The 24,917-nt window shown below is 35.0% G+C and overlaps 2 protein-coding genes across 2 annotated transcripts; both read right to left on the bottom strand.

Annotated features, from left to right (window-relative positions):
* Positions 1 to 483: 483 nt before the first annotated feature.
* On the bottom strand, positions 484 to 14,393 carry LOC135605780 (squalene synthase 1-like). Its single transcript, XM_065096242.1, has 14 exons — positions 14,051 to 14,393; positions 11,830 to 11,872; positions 10,838 to 10,927; positions 9,698 to 9,773; positions 7,497 to 7,566; positions 5,680 to 5,823; positions 5,469 to 5,573; positions 4,338 to 4,484; positions 3,168 to 3,243; positions 2,135 to 2,223; positions 1,095 to 1,186; positions 980 to 1,022; positions 822 to 894; positions 484 to 695 (listed from the first exon to the last, which is right to left on the bottom strand). Exons 1-13 carry the CDS (start codon positions 14,243 to 14,245, stop codon positions 838 to 840), a joined length of 1,227 nt encoding a protein of 408 aa, XP_064952314.1. The 5' UTR covers positions 14,246 to 14,393; the 3' UTR covers positions 484 to 695; positions 822 to 837.
* A 449-nt stretch (positions 14,394 to 14,842) lies between these two features.
* Positions 14,843 to 23,512, bottom strand: LOC135605779 (exocyst complex component EXO84B-like). The gene is made up of 7 exons (XM_065096241.1): positions 23,016 to 23,512; positions 21,809 to 21,906; positions 19,763 to 20,801; positions 17,504 to 18,019; positions 16,325 to 16,513; positions 16,084 to 16,217; positions 14,843 to 15,268 (listed from the first exon to the last, which is right to left on the bottom strand). The coding sequence occupies exons 1-7, from the start codon at positions 23,211 to 23,213 to the stop codon at positions 15,106 to 15,108; spliced, it is 2,337 nt and encodes a 778-aa protein (XP_064952313.1). The 5' UTR covers positions 23,214 to 23,512; the 3' UTR covers positions 14,843 to 15,105.
* Between the last annotated feature and the right edge of the window lie 1,405 nt (positions 23,513 to 24,917).

Genomic DNA, 24,917 nt, shown 5'->3' on the forward strand with positions numbered 1-24,917 from the left:
CACATATAAATAGCATTAGAATCTATCACACATCTTTTTCTTTGAATGACAATTTTCTATTTCAAAATGAATACTGATAGATGTTTACTATTGCAGGATGATGAGGCATCATACAAAGTTATTAGCTCAAGTATGTGGTAAGATGCTCACCTTCCTTTGGATTTGAAATCCATTTTGTACCGAGTTCTTTAGGTCGTCCTGTGGACATTTAAAGCTTTCTTTTCTGAATTAAAAAAAAAAAGGTGATAGCTGGTAATTTCAGGGAAGATATTAAGAGCGTGTGTGCAATAATTTGTTGATTCATAGAAGAACTGAAAGTCTAACATAACAAGAAAGCTTAGATGAAAAGGCTTCAAATCTTGATGTGTCTCTGACAACATTAATTCTTGAGATATATATTAAAAGAAGAGAGAGAGATGTACACAAATGGTGACAAATAAATCTAAATTTTAGTTACTAAGTTTTTCATTACAAAGCATGCACTGATAAAATATATATATTAAGGAGGAAAACAGTTCATTTTGTTATTCCATTACAACACATCTTAATCCATTACATGGTCAATAATACTGCCAATACTCTTCCTTGCAAGAACATGTTACCACCCACATAAGAAACGAAAGAAATCCATCGCGCGCACAAGACCAAACATAGAGCCTTCCAACCACAGTGGCGATGAGATAAGTAGCTGAGTCCTGCAGTTATCAGCAATCGGAATCAGATGGAGTATGAAAAGATTTCGTTTTCAGTTTATAAAGTTGTTCTTTCTGACATTTAGAAGAATGTACTATGAGCTGTTGACCTTTCACAATGATCCTTACCCTCAATGGAGACTAATCATTTGTGTGATAGAAAGGAAAGTAACAGGGCTAGTAAAAGGAAGACCACCATAATCTGCATTGAACATTACCAGGAAATTTAGGTGAAACTCTAGCCTTAAAGAAGCAATGATTGTTCTGGTGTATGGAGCACAACTCACCAGCAATGAAGTGTGACGATTGCTCTCGTGCATACGAAGTCCCCTAAAACACTCAAATTTTAAAAAAGAATGGCATAAATAAGAATCTTCAGAGAACAATGATTTAACAACGAACCTTGTATCAAGCAACCCAGAAGATCCACAAGCCTTCTGTATAGCCTCTACATGCTTACGAGTGAGCTTGGCATTTGGATCATTATCATCAATCTGAATGGCCAATTAACTTTTAGTCAATTCCTTATGTACGGAACTAAGGATTACGATCATAAGTGGAAACGAAGGGCAGTTTTAGCATGATCTTCAAGTTAAAAAAAAAAACGGAAATCCAGATAAAATCATGTTGAAGAAATAGGGATGAGCATTTGGTCAGTTTAGTTGGTTTTAGGATATCTCAATTTGGAATTCTTGATCAATTATGAATTTTATCTGTCAAACTGAACTGAATTATATTAAAAAAATGAACTGACCATACCATGCCGTATATTAAAATTCAGTTGGTTCAGTCAGTTTTTGACTTGCACGGGAGCAACAACTTCCAAGTGGAGGCTAGTGATTATGGCTTCATTTGTTTGTTCAAACACCAAGGCTGGTTCCTAAAAGGGGTTTGTAAATTATATTTATATTGCCATCAATAAGTCTGTTTAGTTTAATGTACACATTAATACTAAGAGTAAACTGCTCGACTAGATTGCTAAAGAAAAGTCTAATCTTAGTTTTGTTTATTCGGCTTATCCGGTTTTCATTCCACAAAACATACCAAAAAAATTAAAGTTACCAAACCATACTGACCCATTAAGTAAACCAGATTACATTTACCAAGTAGGTTTGGTTTGATTCAGTAAATTAATTTTGACCAAATAACTACAAGATGATGTTTACAAAGAATTTTAGTACATTTAACTCAGATGACATTTTGATCAAGTAAATCAGATGACATTTACCAAGTAATTCAGTAAATTAATTCATAAGATGGGGACAATGTGTCGGGACTCATTCAGCGGGTCTGTGGTAGGTGATGATACTTCCAACAATTTTCAGTGTGATTTGGTCCACCAAAATAGCAACCTCACCTTTATTCACTTTATATGCACATGTGAAAAGTCATTCACCTTCAAAATTATCATATAGTTATTCTGCATAATAGAGGATTCCTACCTTTGATTTCAGCAGAGAAGAAAATTCATAAAAAGCACCATATACATCTGACATTGAGTTTGTCTGGTCGATAATCTTAGCTGTTAGTCCTGCAAAAGAGCAGTGCCAAGAGATTAATAAGTGCAGAAATATATCAATCGATAATACAAAAAATTGGATTGTACTGAACTGAAATATGAAACTTTATAGATATCCAAGTGGAATAAAATAGCCCAAACCTTCTGTTAAGTACATCCAATAATTAAAATCATCTTGTCAACTAGTCACGGCAAGGATCATTAACAGCAAAAAGAAGGAAAAAAAAACAAACAGAGAGCCAGTCACATGTATATCATATGATTGTTATACAGTTTCATCTTCTATGGGAACAAATCCATTGTCACTTGCAATATATATTATATTTTTTAGTTTCTTGATATCAGTAAATGCTGGAAAAAAGAGTCAACCTGGACCTACTCTAGATGCTAATTAGCAAAAACAAGTGAGTCAAGCTTCAAGCAACTATAGCTGTTGTTGGTAAATCACATAGTTATGGAAGCTCAAATCCTTGAATATGGAAGCTACGTTGGAGAATCACACGCATGTGGAAGCTGTAATCCTTGAGTATGGAAGTTGCATTGCTAGAATATGAAAGTTATATTCCTATACGGCTGTATATCCTAATTTAAATAAGATAGTTTCTAAGACTTACATGTGTAATTGTATCTCTAATACATTAGGGCCGTAATATGGTTTTTATATTTTACTTTTTTGGGATTTGGATCCTTATAAATTTGTAAGCTCCTTCATGATCAACATGACCACCTTAAAATGCTTCATTAGCAAATTAAGAATGAGAGAGAGAATTTGTGCACTCCATAAATCCAAGTATTATGTTTTCGTATATAAGAGTCTATACAATAAAATAAGAGAACAGTTTTCACTATAACATCAAAACTGAATCAATCAAAAAAGAATGAATGAGAAAAAGTATACAATTAGGAAGTAGAGAAGAACATATGTAAATCATATTAATCCTGTCAAATGATCTTACCACGTCGCATTTTTACAACACCTCTAAACACCTCCACATTATTATAGCACAAGGCTAGGGTTCCAATTGCCATTATCTGTTAAATGTGACAACAATCAGCAAAACATGTCCTGATTGGATAATTAACATAAAAAAAACTTAGGTTTGAGCATCATGATGTCAATAGTAAGTTTCATACTCAAGCTATAAGGGAACCAACAATTAACATGATCTGTTAAAGGAGACAACAATCAGCAAAACATATTCTGATTGGATAACTAACATTAAAAACCTTAGGTTTGAGCATCATGATGTCAATAGTAAGTTTCATACTCAAGCTCTAAGGAAACCAACAATTGCCATAATCTGTTAAAGGTGACAAACAATCAGCAAAACATGTTCTGATTGGATAACTAACATTAAAAAACTTAGGTTTGAGCATCATGATGTCAATTGTAAGTTTCATGCTCAAGCATTAAGGAAACCAACACACTGAAAATGGAAATATAAAAGTGCATCTCATGCGTTACTCACAAAATACAATATGAATTAGAAAAGGAAAATATGAGCTGCAACAGTTTTAATTATTCTCACCTCAGATATGTATTAGACTTGGGTTAGTAAATGTCGCGACCCGGCCCCATCTTGTGATTACTTTTGTTTAGAGGCACAACACATGCAGTTTCAAGCTTAACTCATGACAAATTAGTTCATAGCAACAACTGCTTATGGTATGGCAGTCCACACTGGGACCTATTGTGCATTTTGAAGAATCTCTAGTTCCACAAAGACAGACAATAAGTACAATGGCAGTATGACATTGTAGAACCAACACTTCCAAATCCCATATCACCTATGAGGAAACCTGGTGATTCGATTTGATGTGATATGCATGTGACATGAGGGGATGTCAGGGGTTTAAGCAGGAGGATCGCAATACCTCAATCCTGTTAATCCCATATTGGATGTGGGCTTAAGATTTGATTAGTATAAGAGTCACAAAGCCAACCCCATCTTGTAAATATTTCTTCTTAGATGCATAGACCATGTGGTTAACAGGATATAACTAAGATGCAGAAACAACCTTACATCCATATATTAGAATTCATATAACTAAAAAGCTAGAAGAAAATAATTCAAATATTATGTTTGCTGTAAATGTGTCCTTGAAGTACCAATGTTCTACCATACCTGTGGAATGGCACAAAAACGAAAGATAGCAAGATCTTTTAGTGCGGACATGTACTGTAGGCAATCTTCGGCATGGATCAAAGCGTTAGTTACAAGGTCATTCAAGCATTCTACTGCCTTTGTTGAGTTCTCAGCGTTCTTGAAACCCTGAATGCCACAAAAATAAAAGTATAAACAGCTGAATCAACTTGAAGAAATCAGTGACCTGATTACTGCATTATCTAAACCTTAGTTAAACAATAAGTCTGGAACCCTCTAAAATGACATAGGCTTGCCTGAAGAATCTTAACGAAACAAATTATCCTCTAGAGTCTAGACATGAAAGCATAAATAGCTGCATCACCATGAAGCATCTCATAAATTTGATTACTGCATTATCTTAAACAGTAAGGCCAGAACACCCTAAAAAGAAATAAAATTGCTTGATGGAATGAAGAGGAAAGAGACACTAGCAAGTGTAGTAACATATTATTTGCAGGTGCTATTTTTATAAATCATATTTACAATAAATCATTAAACAGGAAACATATTTATATTTATTCACAACTAACAAACTAACATATATGTTATTTGGGGTTGGATATATCAACTGCCATTGAGCACTGTTTAAAAGACTAAGGAAAAGCCCCACACAAGACAAAACTATATCAGGTTCTGGAAGAATGGCGTGCAGTGACTTAAGTACATAAAACCCAATATTGCATGAACAAAACAATTGGAAACTGATTCATATCCAAGTAATAGATTAAAAAGGAAAAAGGGAGATACATGGATATATAGAAGATATCTATGTTGAACTAGAGTATGCATTGTACTTGTACATTGAGAAAATGTGAAATACTAAAACTAAGTACATGTGAAGCTGGAAAAATCAAACAGGTCCACTTTTGTCTTTAAGATATGATAAAACTTATCATTTGAAGTATCCATTCCTAGTTGATTTTGGAGATCTAATAAGTGAGCCTAACTCGCCAACAAAGAGATACGCATCTAACAATGTGAGATTTGTGTTTGCTTTGTATGATGGTGGCTGTTTCTCTTTTTTCCCTTGGAAGGTGACATAAGCTACTACAACTAACACGATGCAAGGCAATGATTGTGAAACTTATAAAGCAAATGCAAAAAATAAACCTCAAGCTTGTCAGCATATTTGCTCCAGATTTGGCGAGGCCAAAACATGCGTGACTTTGGAATCTCATTTATGTCCTCCAAATAATCCCGAATGATGTTTGTTTTCTGCATTTCAGAAGAAGCCACAAGCCATTACATGGTAAAACTGCAAAAAGAATAAATAGCAACCACAATCAACAAATGAAGATTGTCATATATGCCTAACACATACTTGAAGAAACAAACCCATCGAATTGGACAGATTATCTGAAGCCAGTTCTTCTGACCCAGAAGCATGAAAGAGCTTAGAAAGTCCTAGCCCAACCAGTCCTGCCACATAGTGACAATATTCATCATAATCATCTATTGATTCCACCTGCAAACAATGTAAAGAACACTTGAATAATATTTTGATTAAAGAGTATAAAAATGTGAGAAAAGTTATAGATTAGACATGTAGCATGCTTAGATAACCCAAGATACACTTTAAAAATTGTAATCTGCTACTGAGATATGACAACACTGTGAAGTGTTTTTATAATTTCTGAACAAATAAGTAAATGCAAGTATGTCAATCTACATGGTCAACCAGGCAATGGCAAGCGAATGTGACGAACATCATTCTGTAGCTCTTCTGCTTGAGAATTTTATGCATATTTAAGTTATAATGATCTTGATAAATAATAATAAATTATATATAACCACACAAACGTGGATCCGCATCTTAAGGTTTTACACCAATTATTTTTAAATTTTCTATTATTTATGAAACTATACAACAAGTCATGTTGAGAAATTGTTCAAAAAATGGTAGCTACGGCCATTAGAAGCACAGAAGCACACCTCTTGCCTATAGCTCTGTTGTTTTTTCTGGATGATCAACAGTAAGGCGACAACTTAGGTAACTAGACCCACCTACATGCCTATCCGAATCCAATTGTTTTAACAAAACCATGAAATGATTTTGTCCATATATCCATGGACCAACCACCATAGCACATATGTTGTATCCACTCTTCAAATTAATGTAATTGCAGCACAAATTTTTCTTCCAACAAAGTTTGAACAATCAGAAGACAAAGGGAAGGATGTATTGATGCTGGCTTATATAAAAGACACCTATTGGAGAACAAAATAACAATAGGTCATGGTAGCCAATGACTCTGGTAATGACTAACTTGAATAACTTTTTTCTGCTGTTAGTAAATTTGCAGCCAGTTTGCTCATGTCAATAATGATTGGCTTCACTATATTTCTCACTGAAGACAAAAAATAATAGTTGTTACATACTTACATTAATTATCTCCTGAACCGTGCAAATAATCCATTATTCTACTTTGCACAAAATAAGCACTAATGTTAATGTTGTTTCTTGAGTATGTCTTAATGAGTTTTTTCATGCTTGAAGAAAGTTCATGAATTAAATGGACAAATATATTAATTTATTTTTTATTCTTTTGAATGCTGCGATGTTTTTCACTGGTTCGATTACTGGCCAGATGCCTAGATAACTTTATAAAAACCCAAACATAGCATCACACATTAGCTGTTGGTTTACCAACTACAATTTCTAAAACCATTCATTTTGAACGTCTTCATATGTGTTAAGCAGCTTCTATAATTTGATTTCACAAGGAACTTCAATGTCATGGAAATGTAACAGCTTGATTCACTTAAATCTTAAAACTTAAATGTTTTATTTTGGCAGTGCATTACAGTTTATGCGCCGGAATTAAGCTAGAAAATTTTGAATAGCTGACTATAACTGATTGTGATTAAAGAAAGCACGCTGGAAATTAACATTTAAAATTGATTTCCATTAGTAACAAACTTAACTTCATCATAACACTCAGCATAGCTGAAATGTCAAAAACACAAAACTTACTAACAATAACAAATAATATACTGAAGAAAATCATGAATCAACTCAGAGGTTGGATCTATTTATTTCATAAATATCCAAGAAACCGTAGCAATAATTAGGTGAGTGTGGTGATTCTATCTTGTAAGTTTGTGCGAGTTGATGCACATAAGCTATTGCGTTCAGACCTCCTTGCATATGAACTTTGCCATTCCTGCACCCATTCTCCTGGTAATATCTTCAATTGCCTCTTGATAACTGGATGCCACAAAAGCAATAGAATTGGTATATCAGAACAGTCTATTTAAGTTGGAGGAGGAAAATTATCTTTAATCTAACATAATTGTGTATATGTCAAAATTGAGTGGAGATAATAAAATTTTATCAGGAAAAAAAATGAGTGGAGAACTGGACATATTAATAGGCATAAAAGCTTAAGGAGTAATGCCACAACATGTAAGAAATGAACTTATAAAAACAAGCTAACTGTATCTTAGGTTAAAGCATCAATTAGAAGCCAATGTAACACATTCACAATTTGATACATAGAATGGTGGCAGAATAATAATCTGATTCAAGAAAAGAAATACTCATTTACCATTACTCAAGCACCATTACATCCACGTAAGAATAACAAATCAAAATCAGCTTAAGCACACAGCTTTCTCACATGAGATATATAAAACTAATCTCTGCTCTTCAAGAATGGTATAGGCCTGATGGTGCATATTAGGGACAATGGCAGGCTTTATATCCAGGAGACACAGTGCTTAGAGGATGCTAGTCAAGATTCCACTGTAGAAATGAACTTAAAACAGGTCAATACTTCGCCTACTAATTTTCACTTCCCCACCTAAAACTGGGAAGAAAGAGTGTGCGATGACCAGAGGGAAACATAGGCCCTAAGAAGTAAGAACCAACCAGAAGTGTCCTTTTTGCCCCTCTGATAGCTTTGCTACCACGTTTAGGCAAGAAAGTTAAAATGGGTAAGAAATGTATTCTTGTGATCCAAAATAGGTAATTTCATAAATAGGTTAACTGGGAAATACTTTTTGACGCACATCCCCATGACAGCCAATGGTTGGCACGGAGTCAGGACAGCTTGGTACACAGTGTACTTACATATGAGTGTGCACAGAATGAGAAATGGATAAAGGGATACGACTGAGAAAAGGGCCTTTCATGTTTGAGCTGCAATCTCGGTAGGCATTCATCAAGGTCAATGTTACCAGAGAAATGTCACTGACTAGGGTAGCCTCATACCAGATACGTTGAGGATAATCATGGCAAAAGGATTCAATTGAGGAAACAAAGGAAAGCATATTTTGAGGAAAAATAAGAAAGATCTTTGTAAGGTCATGCTATCTAAATAAATCCAAATTTCTTAACACATATATTAGCATACACATGTTAATTTTACACACAAGTCAGTTTAGCAAACACCAATGCGCTTGAGGCTTCAATCCTCCCAAATTAAAACAAAATTAGAACATTCAAGTATAAAGATCCACACCACTAAACATGATCTGCATTATTTATAATGTGCTGGAATAAGAAGGAATACTGGGTATCAGCATGTAGAAGTATTAAGACAAGGTAATCATGGTTCCATAAAAATGACTTACTAAGACAAAATTTGAGATTAAACAATCCGCAAGCAGCAACGTGAGCATGGATAGAAAATTCAGCTAGAGAAAACAAGGTATCAGAAAATTTTAGGACAGAAGAATCAGAGTAGTTAGAACTGTACAGAACTCCAATTGTATCAAGTGATAATAGAGAAAGGTAGCAAAAAATACAGCAGAAACAAAAGGGGTAATGTAAATAAAGAGAGCAGACCCATTGCTTGAAAGAGACACTAATTCATCAAAGTACATGCATATATAACAAATTCGTTGCAATTCAGCCTGAACTTATAACCTAGATTCTGTTCATTCATTTCTATTGTGTTGATCATCACCCAATGATTTTCTGAACTCTCAATATCCTCAAACTGATAAAGCATCCAAGTGAGACAATCCATTGACAAAAACCTAGACAATATTCACACAATTGATCTTTTTTTAGTGGATTATGATGTTTAAGAAAATCATTGTTAACTTTAAATTTAATTTCTAGTTATATGGCAATGATTGTGCATGATAAGGATAACTGGCACCTGGTACAATATAATTACATACTTAGACACAGATGTTATATGATCATGTAAATACGACAACAAAGCACAAGCAAACATGATTGTTCACTGTAAACATCTACTGGAAATTCCAGAGAGGCAAATATATACAAGTATGAAATATATGAATACAACAAAAGAAAGTAATTGTAGGGATGCACGCATTTGACTTTTTTTAAGTTGCTAAATTGAACAAATATTGGAAAAGCTGACCTTTTATCAAGTTCCAAGAAAGCAGTTGAGACAAGATGAAATTTATCCATAAGAATTTTGTAGTCCTTTGCACCACCTATTAAGAAAGGGCAGCATGATTAGCAAAAAACCAAGAATATGAAATTGATCCCAGATTCCAGAGACCTTTGTACCATACAAAAGTTCACTGTAAGAATATAATGCATAATAATTTTTTTATTCCAATTAAAATAGGATCTGTGGTTTGTTTTTAATATCTTTAGGTGAATGTGCATTTTAGTTTCTAGTAAACTAGGGAATGTTAAAGCCAAACATAAGCATATGTAACTAATTGAACATTCCAACAAAAGGAATAGTATAATTCTAAGGAGGCAGTATAATAAGTCTATCCCAAGGTTCACAGGATCAAGATTGACATGGGCTTAGGATCATGATCAACGACACCAGATCAATTGCATCAACATCAGATACAAAAAATAAAAATAAAATGTTTTAAGAAATAATAATATAAAAAGTTGTTTATGTTAAATTTAAATGTTGACATAATATACAGATATCTAATGTACACATGCGAAACATAAATTAAACAATGTCAATTATTCTATTTTTTCCAACTAATTGATACTTAATTTGTATTTAATTTTTAAATCAGAATACATCATTCTTACCTAGTTAAAATAGGATATTCTCTCAAATTAATATATTTTTTAAATTTATTTGTTCTCAAATGGAAACCCTAAAGAGTCTATCAACCATGAGATGATTGTGTCGATCACTCGATCTTCTCCAATTTTATCAGATAGTCATATTTAAAATGGATGGTAATACTGACACTTGATTCACAAACTGTGTTTGGTCCAATGGACATGACTTGTATGATTAGGCAATTCATTTAAAACTGAATCAGAGAGGACCCAATTTGCAGTGTCATCAGAATAGCATCCTCTAGTCAGAAATCAATAACTCACAAAGGAATAATTTAGATTGCTGAAAACTGCCTACATATCATACAAAATAAACAGTTCATTTTCATAATATGTGTAAGGAAGAAACACATATCTAGAAAGTAGACATGATGTATATTAAAAACGTTATAATATTCAAAAATTGACACACAAGATGAAGGATGACCAAAAAGTTCAATTAGAAAGATACCCTTACATGAAAAATGCCATTTGCGATCATAGATGTGGAGATAAAAGTTCTGCAGAATTGGCACTTTGATGTCAGAAGGTATGCTCGTATCATCTTCTGCAATTTTGTTAGGATACAAGTTATATGAAGAGCTCAACCTTAAAAATTTATCAGGAATATACCAAGCTGACAAGTGTCAAAAAATCTGCATATTCCATTAACACGATATGGGTGCATGTCTTCAAACTAATTGCATAATGTGATGCAAATTTGGCAAAAAATGAAAGTAAGATGTTTTTTTATAAAAGTTCTCTACAGAATACTGTATTTAAAATCACTAGTTCAGAACTAGCAGTAAGATCAGCCAATTTGTTTTTAAGCTTGTTAACTTATGTAGAGAACTTTGTTTCTGTTTACAATTTTGATTTATTGCAATAGCTCATCCCGTTCCAATATGCACCATTGTTCCAAGGCCCGCCCTCTATATAGGTGGATTATAAAAGACATCAAAGAGCTGCATATATAGCATCATTTCCAAGAACTTTTTTAAAATCTTTATCAAAGTCCAATTGTTAAATCATTTGTTCGGGCATTAAGTTGTGCAAGCCAGTTTCAAGAAACTGACAAAATCAGTACTTATCTGATTGACTGAAATTTTATGTTTCATATTCACAACTTATAAATGTTCAATATTAATTATACAACTTGACCAATGTTGGATGAGTACCTGCTTTCTCCTTCACTTGGTAAAACTGCAAATCCAAGTTCTTCAGTCAAGTAAAATTTCTTTGAGCAATGTGGTAGTCAGCTAGGAAACAGAATTCCTAAAGCCATATTTTTTCAGCAGTATAATTCTACATGCACAAAATAATTTCATCTTGTTCACAATATATGGCAGCGTTGGCCATGGTTATCAGTAACAGAAGCTTCATCTCAACTCATGCCTCCTTGAACATAAAAGGTGAATGCATAATTTGGAGACAAATAATATATTACGCATTAAGAGGCACAGAACAAACCAACAGTATCGAGGGCTCTGAGCACCAGATAGAAAACACAAACCTACAAAAGCAGAATATAAGGATATTAATTTAATCAAGAACACTATATGTCAAGGAAAAAGTCTTAAAAAATTGAAGATTTTGGAACAGAAAAATAAGAGCAGATGCATTTGTAAAATTGATACTTTATAATCTACTCAACTATGATATACAAAAAATACAGGTCTTTATCTGACTGCTTTTTCTGTCATTTATGGGTCAACTTTGACAAGAGAAGTGGCAACAACAAGCCATAATGTCTCAACTATTTGAGTGGATTTTTTTCCCACCATTGAGCTCTATATAGGGGAATATCCATACTTCCATAGTTAAGTAAAAGACCAATTAAATCACTTCTTTTGTTTCTAGATAAATTCTCTTAGATCTTCACCTATCTCTTAGTGTACCATTACCACTAACATGTCGAACTATGACATCTATATGACACTTTTAAACATGTCCATATCATCTCAAATGTTTTTCGCTCACTTTATCTTCTATTATGGCTACACCTAATTGATTATGGATGACAATTTCTAATTTTGTTTTTTAGTCCCTCCATAAATTTACCTCAATAAAGACACGATGCTCATCTTTTTATTTATATTGTCTCTTGATAGTAGTTATGAAATTTTATTTTAATCAAAAGTGATGCCCCTTCTATTTCAATCACCTTGCTTTGGCTATATGAAGGATGTCTTCATCAATATTTCCTTCCCATTGAATAACAGATCTAAGATACCTAGAAATTTTGGTTACTGTAACCATTTTTCCATTTATCTTAACTGCACACTCAATTCTTCTACTGGTAACACAATATTTCCATTTAATACATTTAGTGTTAATCCTACTTAGTATAAAAACATTTCTCCAAAACTCCTTGTCAAAGAATAGATCTAGGATACCTAAAAATTCTAATTATAAGAACTTCTTTTCTATTCATCATCACTACCTAACAGTTATTCTCTTAATATCGCTAAAATTGCATTTTAGACATTTGGTCCCAGTCCTTCTTAGTGTAAAAACTATAGAGTTTAGCATTTGTCCTTCTTAGTGTAAAAACTTTTAGCATTTGTCACAATAGTTCAATAATTCAGACTTAGAATTTATTTTAACCAAACTTTCATCAATCAAGACAATATTGTTAGCAAACAACTGCAGTTTTAATTAAAAGTTCGACAAAGTTATGTACGGCAAGAGAATATTTATAGTAAATGTAAAGGTGATGTGTGCACCTACAAACATATACACGTATAAAAATACAAGAATATATGTGATTGCACATACAGGAAGTGCAGATATATTTACATGGGTATAAAAAAGTTGTACACCAATAAAACCCTCACACACTTGCCATGAGGTAAATATATCTACATACATCAGCTCAAAGACCTTCTGTCTATGACATCAATATCCATAATAAGAAAGACTATGTGATGGACCAAATCTTCCTACAAATGCAAATCATATGTATTCTACATGAAATTAAAAGAGTCTCATAGCTTATTTCCAATTTTTAACTGTAAACCTCATGTTTATGATCAACAAAATTGTGGATAGTAGGTCCATAGATGGATCACATTCTTCTATCAGGTTCGACTGCAAATCTGAACAGTGTCCTAGAAATCTGATGCACTTCATTCCAGTAATCGGAAGGATCAAGGAATAGCAGGTCCAATAATTGCTTCGATTAGTAATAAGACTTAACAAATTGATACAATAACAATAATATCCCATGTATTATAGCACAATAACGATACTGTTGGTAGCAGAGCATAGCGGTCGAAATAGGCGAACTGAATATTTGATTCATATTTTATTTGACTTCATGGACTGCATATTTGATTCTAGTTTCAAGCCGCTTCATAGCCATTACAAACATACTCGTGTATTCGAGGCGACAAGCAATGCGGTTGCATAACCACGACCACACGTTCAAACACATAGTTGAAAGGAGAAAACCTAACCGCATTCCTGAGAAATTAGCAGCATGGTTTCTAGCACATCTCCATAGACACGACTGATGTGATTCGCACTTGGGTATTCGTCAAAGAAACATGAGAAGAACATGTAAATCTGAAAAAGGCATGAAGCAGAAAAATCCGATCGTCGCAAGAAACGAAGCAACGAACAGGAGAGCGAGCGAGAGGGGACGGATCGAGGAAAGGGCGGGAGGGAAGAAGGGAAGGTGGGTACGCACGGCGTCGCGTAGCTGGGGTTCCAGCTGCTGGATGACGAGAGCGAAGCTGCGGGAGACCTTCTGGAGCATGGAGTAGGAGAAGGACCAGTGGGGCTCCGCCGGGATCTGGCGACGGATCCGGTCGGACGCCAGCTTCAGCTTCACCATCGGGTACACCTCGTCGGGATGCGTCACCATCGCTGCCAGCATCCCCATCTCTCTCTCTCTCCTCTCTCTCTCTCTCTCTCGATACGGTCGGTGTGTTCAAATAGTACTCGAAAACCGAATGCCTTTCACGCCTTTCGAAGGCGTGTAGAACGTGGTCTTCGTGACGGGTTGTTCGCCGGTGGTTTTTATTTATTTTTTTCTCTTATTTTTCCGTAGTTTCGAACCGTTTGGTTTATCCAATAATTAAATCGACTTGATCCAATAAAACGAGGCTTCGAATACTGTCCGACACCGACGGGTATACATACCCGTCCAAATACCTATTCCTCTTCCATTTCACGGCCACAAACCCATTGTCTATTTCTCTTCGAGAAAGACATGTATATGAAATGATGATATTTTCCATCTGGTAGAGGATAATAGCAGCATCCCAACTGCAGCCAATAGTTCTATTAAGATTACAACAGCAAGTCTCCAGTTAATCTATTCCATCTGCTACACTGCTAGTTAAATTAACTATTGTGCTATTGAATACAGTGTAGTAATCCTATGTTCCTTCATGCTTAAACATTTCATTCCAAAGACTACAGCTACAACCACAAGCAGTGTCTACAAGACACCATCAACGGGTGAAACACACATCCAGAAAGCAAATAGAACTATGGGAAGCATTATAGTGCGCAGCCAACACATTCCACTTGTCCTCTCATGACGGAAAATGAATGAATGAATGAGTGAAAAGAATGGTACAAGCGGGACTTTGGACTGTATAAGAAAAAGCAATAAATACATATGCAAACTCCAAAAATTAGATGACTTGCTGACATAAACCATAATCATCTAAGACAAACACACAGAGCGCAATGCTGCTTATTATACAAGAACCTGTCTGCAAGAAAAGATGCACGCTACAAGCTCCCATGAGATCTGAATGACGATATGGATTGTGCCGAGATGGATGCAGTTGGGCTGTTTGTTTCTCTCTCTCCATTGCCAACCCTTGTTCTACCGCTTATCCTACTTATAGTTTCTTGAGCAACTTCAAAGAACCAGTCATCGTTTGGAAGAGTACTGCATGAAACTCAGATGTTAGCTTGACCAAACAAGGCCTAAAAGCAATCTTAGGAACAACTTTATGAAATGCATGTTGTATATAAAACTAGGAATATGAGGCCATTGCATGCTATCTACAATAGAGAAGGATGTCTGAGACCATCAACCATACTGGAACCCATTTAATAATTTGTTATTCAAAAGGGATTTATGAACTTAAATTCCTCATAATAGTTAAACGTAGGAACTGTATTATACGTTAGTTTTTGGAGGGAGTTAGGGCCAAACTGAATTGAACATAACTTTACTTTTCTAGCACCTATGTTTAACTATTAAAATACTTCAATTACTACTGCTGGCATCCTTAACTGACTTCCTGATGGGCCTAGACACAGGTTTTAGATATTGACACCCATACCGGTACATACGAATTGGTATAGTTGGTACATTGGCACTGTTTGGTATGGTTGACACGCCTCTAGGCCAGTATGGTAAGGTTGGAAAATTTGGTATCAGAGACCATGCTGAACATTATGTTGATCTTGTACATTGGCCATTCATCGAGTCCTTTTTTTTCATTCTTTTTCCTCACCAATTGCATCAAGATGTTTCAATTTAGTGTTGCTGGTAAAACTACCATAGTAGGATTACATATAGTAAATGGAAATTAGTTAGCCATCACCAAAATAAAATTTATCACATACAGGATAAATATATGCTTAACAAATGTAAAATATGACCCTCTAACAGTTTATACATAGAGTAACAGGAAAAAAAAAGAGCAAAAACAAGAAAAATACTTGTACCAGTGCTGCAGTCACTAGATAACTGACCTATCTGGATCCATTCCAGTTGCAGAAAATGCAGCCATAGCTCTTTCAATGATGTCGATAACAACTTGATGCACATTTCGAGACAAGAAACGGCCTTTTCCAAAAAGAATTATAAATTGCATATCTAGATAAAACTGCAGGAAAGGAAAAACAAGTCGACATTAAAAAGTAATAGAAGATAAGAAGTTTCTGATTGTCCATAGTAATACAAAATATATGTTAAGGAAAACAGGATCAAGACCTGCTGAAGGCCAAGGGGACCCAAAGGTCTGTCTCCCTCTTCAATTTCCTCCCAGAAGCTCTGATCTTCTGAAAGCCATAGTATGACTGTCTCTGTGAGTCTCATCATCAACAAGGTAGCAAATCTTTCCCTACCAACAAACATATCTGAGGCAACGCTTGCCATTCGATTCAATTTGGCATATAGTTCCTAAGCAAATACAGTAGTTAGGAGCTTTTAGATTTTTGGAAAACCAGCCTGAAGAGAAACATGTATAAGCTACCAATTTTATAACCAGGTGCACATCAGCCTGTGAAGGACTCTTTTACAACCAAGTGCAAATTTTAGATACTTTAATACAAGCTTCACCAACTTACTAACTAAAAATCACAAATATCTAATCCATCATTCTCTCTCATTAAACCATGAGAATAGGTGATACAGTAAAAGATAACTTACATGAGTGATCAAGTTTTAGTAACCAATACTAATGCACATATCGTAATCTCATCTGTTAGGTACATATTAACTGGTAATATATGGTATGCCTTGGTACATTAACAAAAGATTAAAAATGTTTAATATGTCAGTATCAACCAAAATGGTCAATTCAGTGGTATATCAGGATACTATTAGACAGGTATGGTTCAATCAGTATAACAAGGCATTTGAAACCATGTTAATTCCATTCCAAAAGACATCCAATAAACTTTTATGATTGTTTATGCTTTATTTTCTCCAAATAATTTTCTATATAATTTGTGATCTTATTTTATTAAGTGAACTAAAATATTACTGATCTTTTGGAAAATAACTAACAAGCTGAAATTGAGGGTTTTAAAATCAGAAATCACTACATGGAAAGAAGCAACATTTGTGACTCTTGTAAAGGAATTACTTTGCCATGCGGCAAAGTACCTTCAGTGGCATATAGTAATACAGGATAAGTATTGTTCAAGTATTACATGATGTAATGCAATGCAACATTACTTGGATTTTTCAAGAAAAAAAAAACATCAAATGTAATCCAGAATTGGATTGTTTGATAAACCAAACATAAAAAAATGATGGAATCATCCATATTTCTTGAAGCAAATTCTATAGAGCAAGTTTACGTAACCAAAAAAGGATCCAAGTGTAACCTTGAAAATGGAAGAAACATCTCCCATGATAAATGTCTAAACATTCTGGTTAAGATACCTGAAATATTGGAGAAGGAGCCCACTCTAGCTCGTCAGAATTTAAATCCATGCTTATATACATTCCTGCACTTAGATTATTATCACCATCTTCTGTGAATATAAGATCAAGTGCATGCTGCCTACAAAAGCTATCTCGCAGCTTGTCAACAGATCGCTGCAGCTTTTTTTTCCATTCTCTTTGCTCTGGCACACGAGTGTTTCTATCTGAGCCTCGTCTACGAGAATCATCCATTCCACCAGCCTGATACATTGGTGAAAGCTTCATTGCTGCTCGAGGGAGCAACTCCTCTGCCAATAGAGATGCATTTGCTAATAAACCTAATTGTTGTGTTTCAGTCTCTGCTATTCGAACAAGTTTGTTTACTGGACCATCCAAATTTGCTTCCTCCTCTATTGAACTTGGCAATGCGTTTATCAGAAGACCGATATATGAATTGAAGACCTTTAAAAGACCATCCACGGTGGAACCCCCTAGTTGCATACTTAAAAGTGGCCCTACATCCTCAAAGAAATCCTGCAAATTTATTTGAAATCAACTATGAACAGATGAACATGAATATATGATTTTACATATAATTTAATGGAAAAGCGAGAAATATAATAGCAAGTATGGACTAATCCTACTGCATCTAGTTTGATGGAGTCATAACCATGAAACATACTTAAATCATCTAATAGAATGCACACCACAAATAAAGTTGATGAAATGGTTCGATCTGATTATTTTTCATATGGCACCAGACAATATGATGCTACTTTCCTCATGTCCTTTGCATGCATCAACATGCCAACTACTAGTATCTTGTCTATTATGCACCAGGCCTTATAGACCAGGACATAGATAGTTGATTCAGAAAACAGAATGTTGTTCCCCCAATCCCAGCTTAGCTTAGTGCAACCTCTGGCTGGCGTGTGCAGCATAATACCCACAGAACAACATAGCCATCACACAGAAGGAAGAAATATAATATACATCATTTAAAATAAATTGAAAGTATCTGTTTGCTTCTTGTACATGTCAGTCTACTAAACTGGGATGGATTATTTTAAATAATAATCTATCTTACTGGTAAATGGATTCAAGTTTTAAATTTTTGTCAAATACTGGATTCAACACCTTTCAAACTGGTAGGATACTGGTATACCAACCAGTACACCAACCTGTATAGCTTGGCACCACAAAAGAATAATGAAAAATATAGACTGGTACTGAGTTTTATGATGGGATATTGGATCTTGGTTGAACCACTAATAACACATACCAGTTTGACCAATAATAGAAACATTCGATATAGTAATATTAAGGCACGTATAATTGTTTATGCACTAATAATATTAGTAAAAACGATAAATTTGTCAAACAATGGCGAGCAATATAATAAGAGAACAACCATTTGATTCACCAGATTTGGAATATAAAGTGCACTCAATACCTAAATCTCACCTCTTCCCTTTGTTCCTATGCTCTCGGTCTGCCTTCTCATTTTCCTTCATGTTCAGACAATCAGAGCAATATAATATTAAAGGTAATAGATCAGTTCATTTAGGATCAATTCTGTTTGTGCATGAATTAACAAATTCACATAACATTACCCATTATAAGACTCAACTTGCAGCATTGCAGATGGCTACATTCAAATTGTGTCTGCATAAATGCAGAATGCTCGAGTGTGACACCATATTCATAGAGGTACACCAGTGTACGTCATGTAACAGAAGAAGATATGTAATTTACTAGGCAACCTTATGTATTAACAAAATGTACAATTAAGATAACAGCTAAGAATTTCTAACACATGATGATTACTTTAAGTCAGGAAAGACAAAAAAAGAGCCAATATTATAAAGTATAAACAAACACCCATACTACAAGCAACATCACCATATATTATTGAGAAAATGGCATGAAGGGGGGGGGAGAGAGAAGGGGGGAGTGGAAGGGCAGGGAAGAATGGAGAGAGAGAGATGTTATCCAAAGAGTTATTTCTAATAGCTCCAATTTTTCAGTTGTTCAGAAACAGAAATAAATTGGACCATCAGAAACTAAAAGGAAGGTGAGCACTCTATATCTCTCTGTAGGTATAGAGTATAAACATATATATTAGCTTTTGCTTGTTCATGTGTAAATAATCTTGAAAGTTGAAACCATATCATACGTACTCAAAAACCATATCATCGTGCAAAGTCAAACAAAATTAAACTGACATGAAAAGAAGAAACTTGGAAAATCACTAATCCCAGTGTAAATATAAGTCACCTGAACCATTGAATAGAAGCGATGTGCACTGCTTGAAAGTTTGGGTTGGATACCCACAACTGTAGAAGATATTCTATTTGATGTGCGTGCACCTGTAGGTGGATAAGTAAGTACCCAATCATCTGCAGCTGCTAAGGCAGCAGTACTCTCTTCAATTCTTTTTAAATTAGCATTTAATGCTTGCTCAACACTAGGCCTAAATAGTTTCAGAAGAACAGAAGAAAGTGACAATCTCCCACGAGCTTCAAGCATGGAACAATGTCCAATGGCTATCTGCACACATTCTGCAGCAGCTCGTAACCCTCCAGCTGCTGCCGATGAAGCTAATGCATGCCTCTTTACAAGATGTGAAAAGGCCTCTGCTCGCTTTGTAGACCATATGACCAGTTCTGATGCATACTCATCCCCAAAGACAGCTTGAGAGTCGTTCAGAGCCTGACCAATGGCAGAAAATACTTGCTGTGACAGAGCAGCAGTATATGCTCCTCCATATGAAGTACTAGTAGGATGAATAACTTGCATATTGTACTGAAGCCTCTGGTAATGAGCACTAAGCAGCAAACTGTGAGCCCGTGGACCATCACCAAGTCTTTTGAGAGCAGCAGCGGCAGCACGAAGTTCAACACCGTGGGTAGAAGATTGACAAGCAGCCTCAGCAAGTTGATCAGCTAACTTCTGACGATGTTCAGAAATAGCATTCTGCAATGATGAAAGTTCAGCAGTACCCACAGTTTGCTTTTGTTTTGCATCTATAACTAGATGTTCTGCTTCATCCAGAGCATCCAAAGCTTCATCAACTCTCCTTTCAGCCAGCAGAACTTCCAGCATATCGGGAAACTCCTCTACCCATTTTTCTAGATCTGAAGGTTCTCGGTCTTCCACATTTGAGATGTCATTTTCTCTTATGCTCTCAGAACCAGCAGACAGGGAATCAATGTTAACACCTTCGGCTAAACCATGAATTAAACCTGTCTGAGCTCCTAAAAGATTCTTTATAGACAAAAGCTCGCCTTCCAGATCTGATATTTCCTTTGATGTTCTGTATTTGGTATGTTAAACGCACAAAGAGTTTGCATCAATACTTATAACTTGTTCGTGTTGTATAATCAGGTAAAGCACACATCAAGGAAGCAAAACGAACTCAACAACACAAAACAAAAAGCAAGGTTCACCATACCGCAGCATACGGCTCAGTATGGGTGGTATATACTGGTTTGACAGAGGATCGATATGGGCAGTACATACTAGTCTGTCAGTATGCCCCACCATACCATCTGTTGATATATCAGTACGGCTCAATAAGTACTATACTAACGGTCGGTCGGTACACTGGTACGAACCAATAAGATGAACCATGACAAAAAGAACATATATTTTACATGATTCTAATAATTTTTCCTGCCAATTTGATATATTCCTTAAGTTCCTTTCTGATTTTCGCTGCATTATATTTCCAGTTTTAAATCGCACCACCTAAAACTCGGGTTAGTATTTATTTCCATTTTCTCTGTTTCCTTATGTGTCTACCTAATGCCAGTATTCTACATGGTCTCGTAATATGGAATAAACCATCTAAATAATAACCTTGAAATTGATATATAAATATTCACTAAAGAAGAAGGTTTTGCTCATGATTGACTTTTAGAAGAAAAACAGTGGCTAATCCATATGTAAGGTTCATTCGATGGCTTCCCCACTAGGCATCATAATCATTTTGCTATAGTCAAGACTATTGCACCAGCAGATCATAAAGTTAAATTATTTCTGTCAACATTCCTTTTCTTCAACACCATGAACTTCCGAAACTCTTCACTTTCAAAATAAGAAGAAAAACAAAGAACTATACAGATATTCAAATGTCATTGCCCAAGCAAGAAGACCCATACATTACAAGTTGCTAAGGAAAAGAACATTCATTATTTTTAAAGCAACAGTGAGAATATAAAAAGAAACTTAATCTTGCAAAAGCTAGTGGTATGATTCCAGTTGATAGGTTCCATGAAAAAACAATACAATATAATGAAAATAACGAATATTATAACTCACCTTATAAATGCCGCATAGTTTGCATAGACACTTTTACGCATTTCTTCTGCAGAAGCCCTCTTTAAATCTTGTAAATAATTGCATAGTTGTTTTATTTCCTTCATAGAGTAATAGAACAAGTAAGAATTCATATTGTATTATATATGCTTAAACAAGCTTTAATTAAATTACTTTCAACTAAGACTCCAGTAGAATTTACTTCAAAGGGAAATTTTCAATTACCAAATAATAACAAGAATCTATGAAAAGAAAGTAATAGCTTAGACACACCATATAGAGCTTATAATGCTTGATTGTATTATACAACAGTAATGTTTTGTTTTAAAAAAATTGGAAGGAAGGATAGAAGAGCCAGGGACAAAAAGAAAGAGAATGTGGAGGAGATCAAGGGCAAGAGCTTGTGAGGCACTGTGACCAACAAGCACGTGCTTCTTGTTGAACTACATGCATAAGCTAATAAACAACCACAATTTAGAATCCTAAATCCATGCAATGGTGCCATGCAACCGTTTGTGACCTAGGTGACCAAGGTCACAAAAACAGCCTATGTACTTGTAAGGGTAAGGATGCACATATTAATGCTTGTGGAAAATGAGAAATGCATTTCACCAACTAACGCTTGGCAAGTTAAATGGCTCTAAAGATTATTCAAATTAATGATTCAAAAGAGAGAAGGGGAGACCCAAGGGAACTTGATCAAAATCATTGACACGAACCTGGAAGTTCTTTCATAATGGAATCATGCAATACCATACAAGAGATAGGCCTTCAAAAGAAGAAGGATTTTCTTCAATTAATAAGACAATTCATTTAGGGTCCTCATTTTCATCCTTGATCAACCAATCAGGCAAGTAAAATCATAACCAGTTAATGCATCCAGAAATATCCATTCTGCTAAAAGCTTTTGGCCGAAAGAATAATGCATTCGATAATAAACTAGTTGGTTGGTGAAGAATTGTGATGGACGCACAGGGAAAACTTAATAAGTTCGAAAAAAAGGTGAGTCAGAATCATTCACCATCCCCCAACAACAACATAGCCTCTTAGGGACCATGCAAATCCACAACGGCAGCACCTCATAGATCGATATGGCCAATCAAATGAAAGATAATGCAAACAAAAGACTATTTGAAAGAAAGGACATATTCAGGGTGAAATTTGATTAAAGAACCAACGGCACCGAATTCTAACAAAGAAAACACCGGACCTTTTCGTTCATGCTCTGGCATTTCGACTGCACGTAGGCATCGGGGTCGAAATTATCGGTCTTGAAGATCTTCAGCTTGTCGGCGAGCTGGACCCCAGCCTCCTGCCCGGCGCCGCCCCCATTCGCATGGGGCACTCCAGCGGCGACCTGCCCAGACGGGGCCGAAGCCCTAGATCGAGACGACTTCGCCGAAGCCATCCCCGCGATCTAAACTCAACCTATCAGATCCCTCCCCACCCGCCAACAAACTCCAACAATTCTCAAGTCCGATCCCCAATCCACGGCCAAATACAAGGAACAGATCCCCCTACAATCGCCGCGATAGGGAGGGAAAAGGAGGCATCGTGGGGATCGCGGGCACGATTAGATCGCCGCCAGAAGGAGCATCGTGAATGGCCTGGTGGAGAGAAGTGAAGCCGGTGGCCGCGGAGTGGGACGGCGTGCGGAGAGAGAGAGGGGAAGAAAAGGAAGGCTGGTGGAGCTGTTGGGGGAAAAATTATTATTTTACAGTGAAAGGGTGGAAGGATACGAGTTGATTCGTGCCGTAACGGATCAAAGAGGAAACGCCGTGTACACACACGTCAGCACGTAGACGGCCGACCACGTGGCATCCGTTTACGGGCCGACGTGGGAACCACCGACTGGGAAACGGCTATTGGTTGATAATTGTGGGCTCCACCATGTGATGCGATTACCTCTAAACAAACAACAAATTTAATCAAAATGGGATAAAAAATGATTTTTGTTTTTGAAAATCTATTTTGAAATTTATGAATATCAATCTTATTTTTTTGCATCGTGAGCAAATATTATAAAGATATTTTCATGACGTCAATAATATATATATATATATATATATAATTTCATTCGATAAGTCCATATTCATTATATATATATACATACATATACATATATACTATATATATATATATATATATATATATATATATATATATATATATATATATATATATATAACACTTAGCATCATCAAAAACCTGACTTTTGATCTCAACATATCACTTTACGATTTATTATTATCAAAAAATCTTCCTCGAACCCCTTAGCAATTAATATCTCACCATATATGTTATCATGTTTATCAATTATCAAAAATTAAAAATATCACTACTTAAACATGATTTCCTTATAAACCATCTCACATAAATTATGAAAAATATACATTATTTTATCTCTCCTCTTTATAATCAATATAAAATATCAGGTACCTAAAAAGAATCCAATAGTACAAAAAGTATTCTTTATATCTTGCTATCCCATACCAAAATCCGTAAATACATGAGATATTTATAGAATAAACAAATCCTAATTATTAAGTTTCCTTTTTTCACATAAATTTTTTCTTGTATTATGATTTCTTATCCCATTTGAATACTAATTTCAGGAATTCTAAAATATATACCGATCCCAATAATCTCTCACGTATTTTTGTTTACTTTTGTATCTCCTAAAGGGAAAATAATTTTGATTCATATTTCATCAAATTTTCATAACTTATCCTTATTAAATCTTTGGCCAATCGATTTTTTAGGCTATGATACCACTTTGTTGGGAGGGAGAAAATTTATCAAAACTAAAAGATAATACTCATAGATATCAAAATCATATCAAAAATTTAACCAAGATTAACATTCGATAAATCTCATTTTATCAAAAAAAATATTTTTTTAAATATATAAAATCAATTATAAGACTTTTGAGTTATCCTAACTCGAGTACAATCTACCTTATTCACCTCTCACATAAACATAAAATCTCTCTCAACTGTTTCTTAAAACTCCTAAGATCATTGTTATGAGCATCTTCTCAAGTGATTTATCTTTTTCTAAATAAAAATATTGAGACTCAGTATATATTTATAAAAATAATTTTAATTTATTT

The sequence above is a fragment of the Musa acuminata genome, chromosome BXJ2-2 (genome assembly GCF_036884655.1).
Source record: "Musa acuminata AAA Group cultivar baxijiao chromosome BXJ2-2, Cavendish_Baxijiao_AAA, whole genome shotgun sequence".
NCBI classification, from domain to species: domain Eukaryota; kingdom Viridiplantae; phylum Streptophyta; class Magnoliopsida; order Zingiberales; family Musaceae; genus Musa; species Musa acuminata.

What these genes read in the sequence shown, in the direction of transcription:
- LOC135605780 (XM_065096242.1), bottom strand. Translation starts at nt 14,245, where the DNA reads ATGGGGATGCTGGCAGCGATGGTGACGCATCCCGACGAGGTGTACCCG. An exon ending in TCGCAAATGGCATTTTTCAT is followed by an intron (nt 9,774 to 10,837) that starts GTAAGGGTATCT and finishes CTTTCTTAATAG; the next exon opens with GTGGTGCAAAGGACTACAAA. An exon ending in CAAAGTTCATATGCAAGGAG is followed by an intron (nt 5,824 to 7,496) that starts GTCTGAACGCAA and finishes CATTGTTTGCAG; the next exon opens with GTGGAATCAATAGATGATTA.
- LOC135605779 (XM_065096241.1), bottom strand. Translation starts at nt 23,213, where the DNA reads ATGGCTTCGGCGAAGTCGTCTCGATCTAGGGCTTCGGCCCCGTCTGGG. An exon ending in AACTATGCGGCATTTATAAG is followed by an intron (nt 20,802 to 21,808) that starts GTGAGTTATAAT and finishes TACCAAATACAG; the next exon opens with AACATCAAAGGAAATATCAG. An exon ending in CTCCTTCTCCAATATTTCAG is followed by an intron (nt 16,514 to 17,503) that starts GTATCTTAACCA and finishes GTATTTGCTTAG; the next exon opens with GAACTATATGCCAAATTGAA.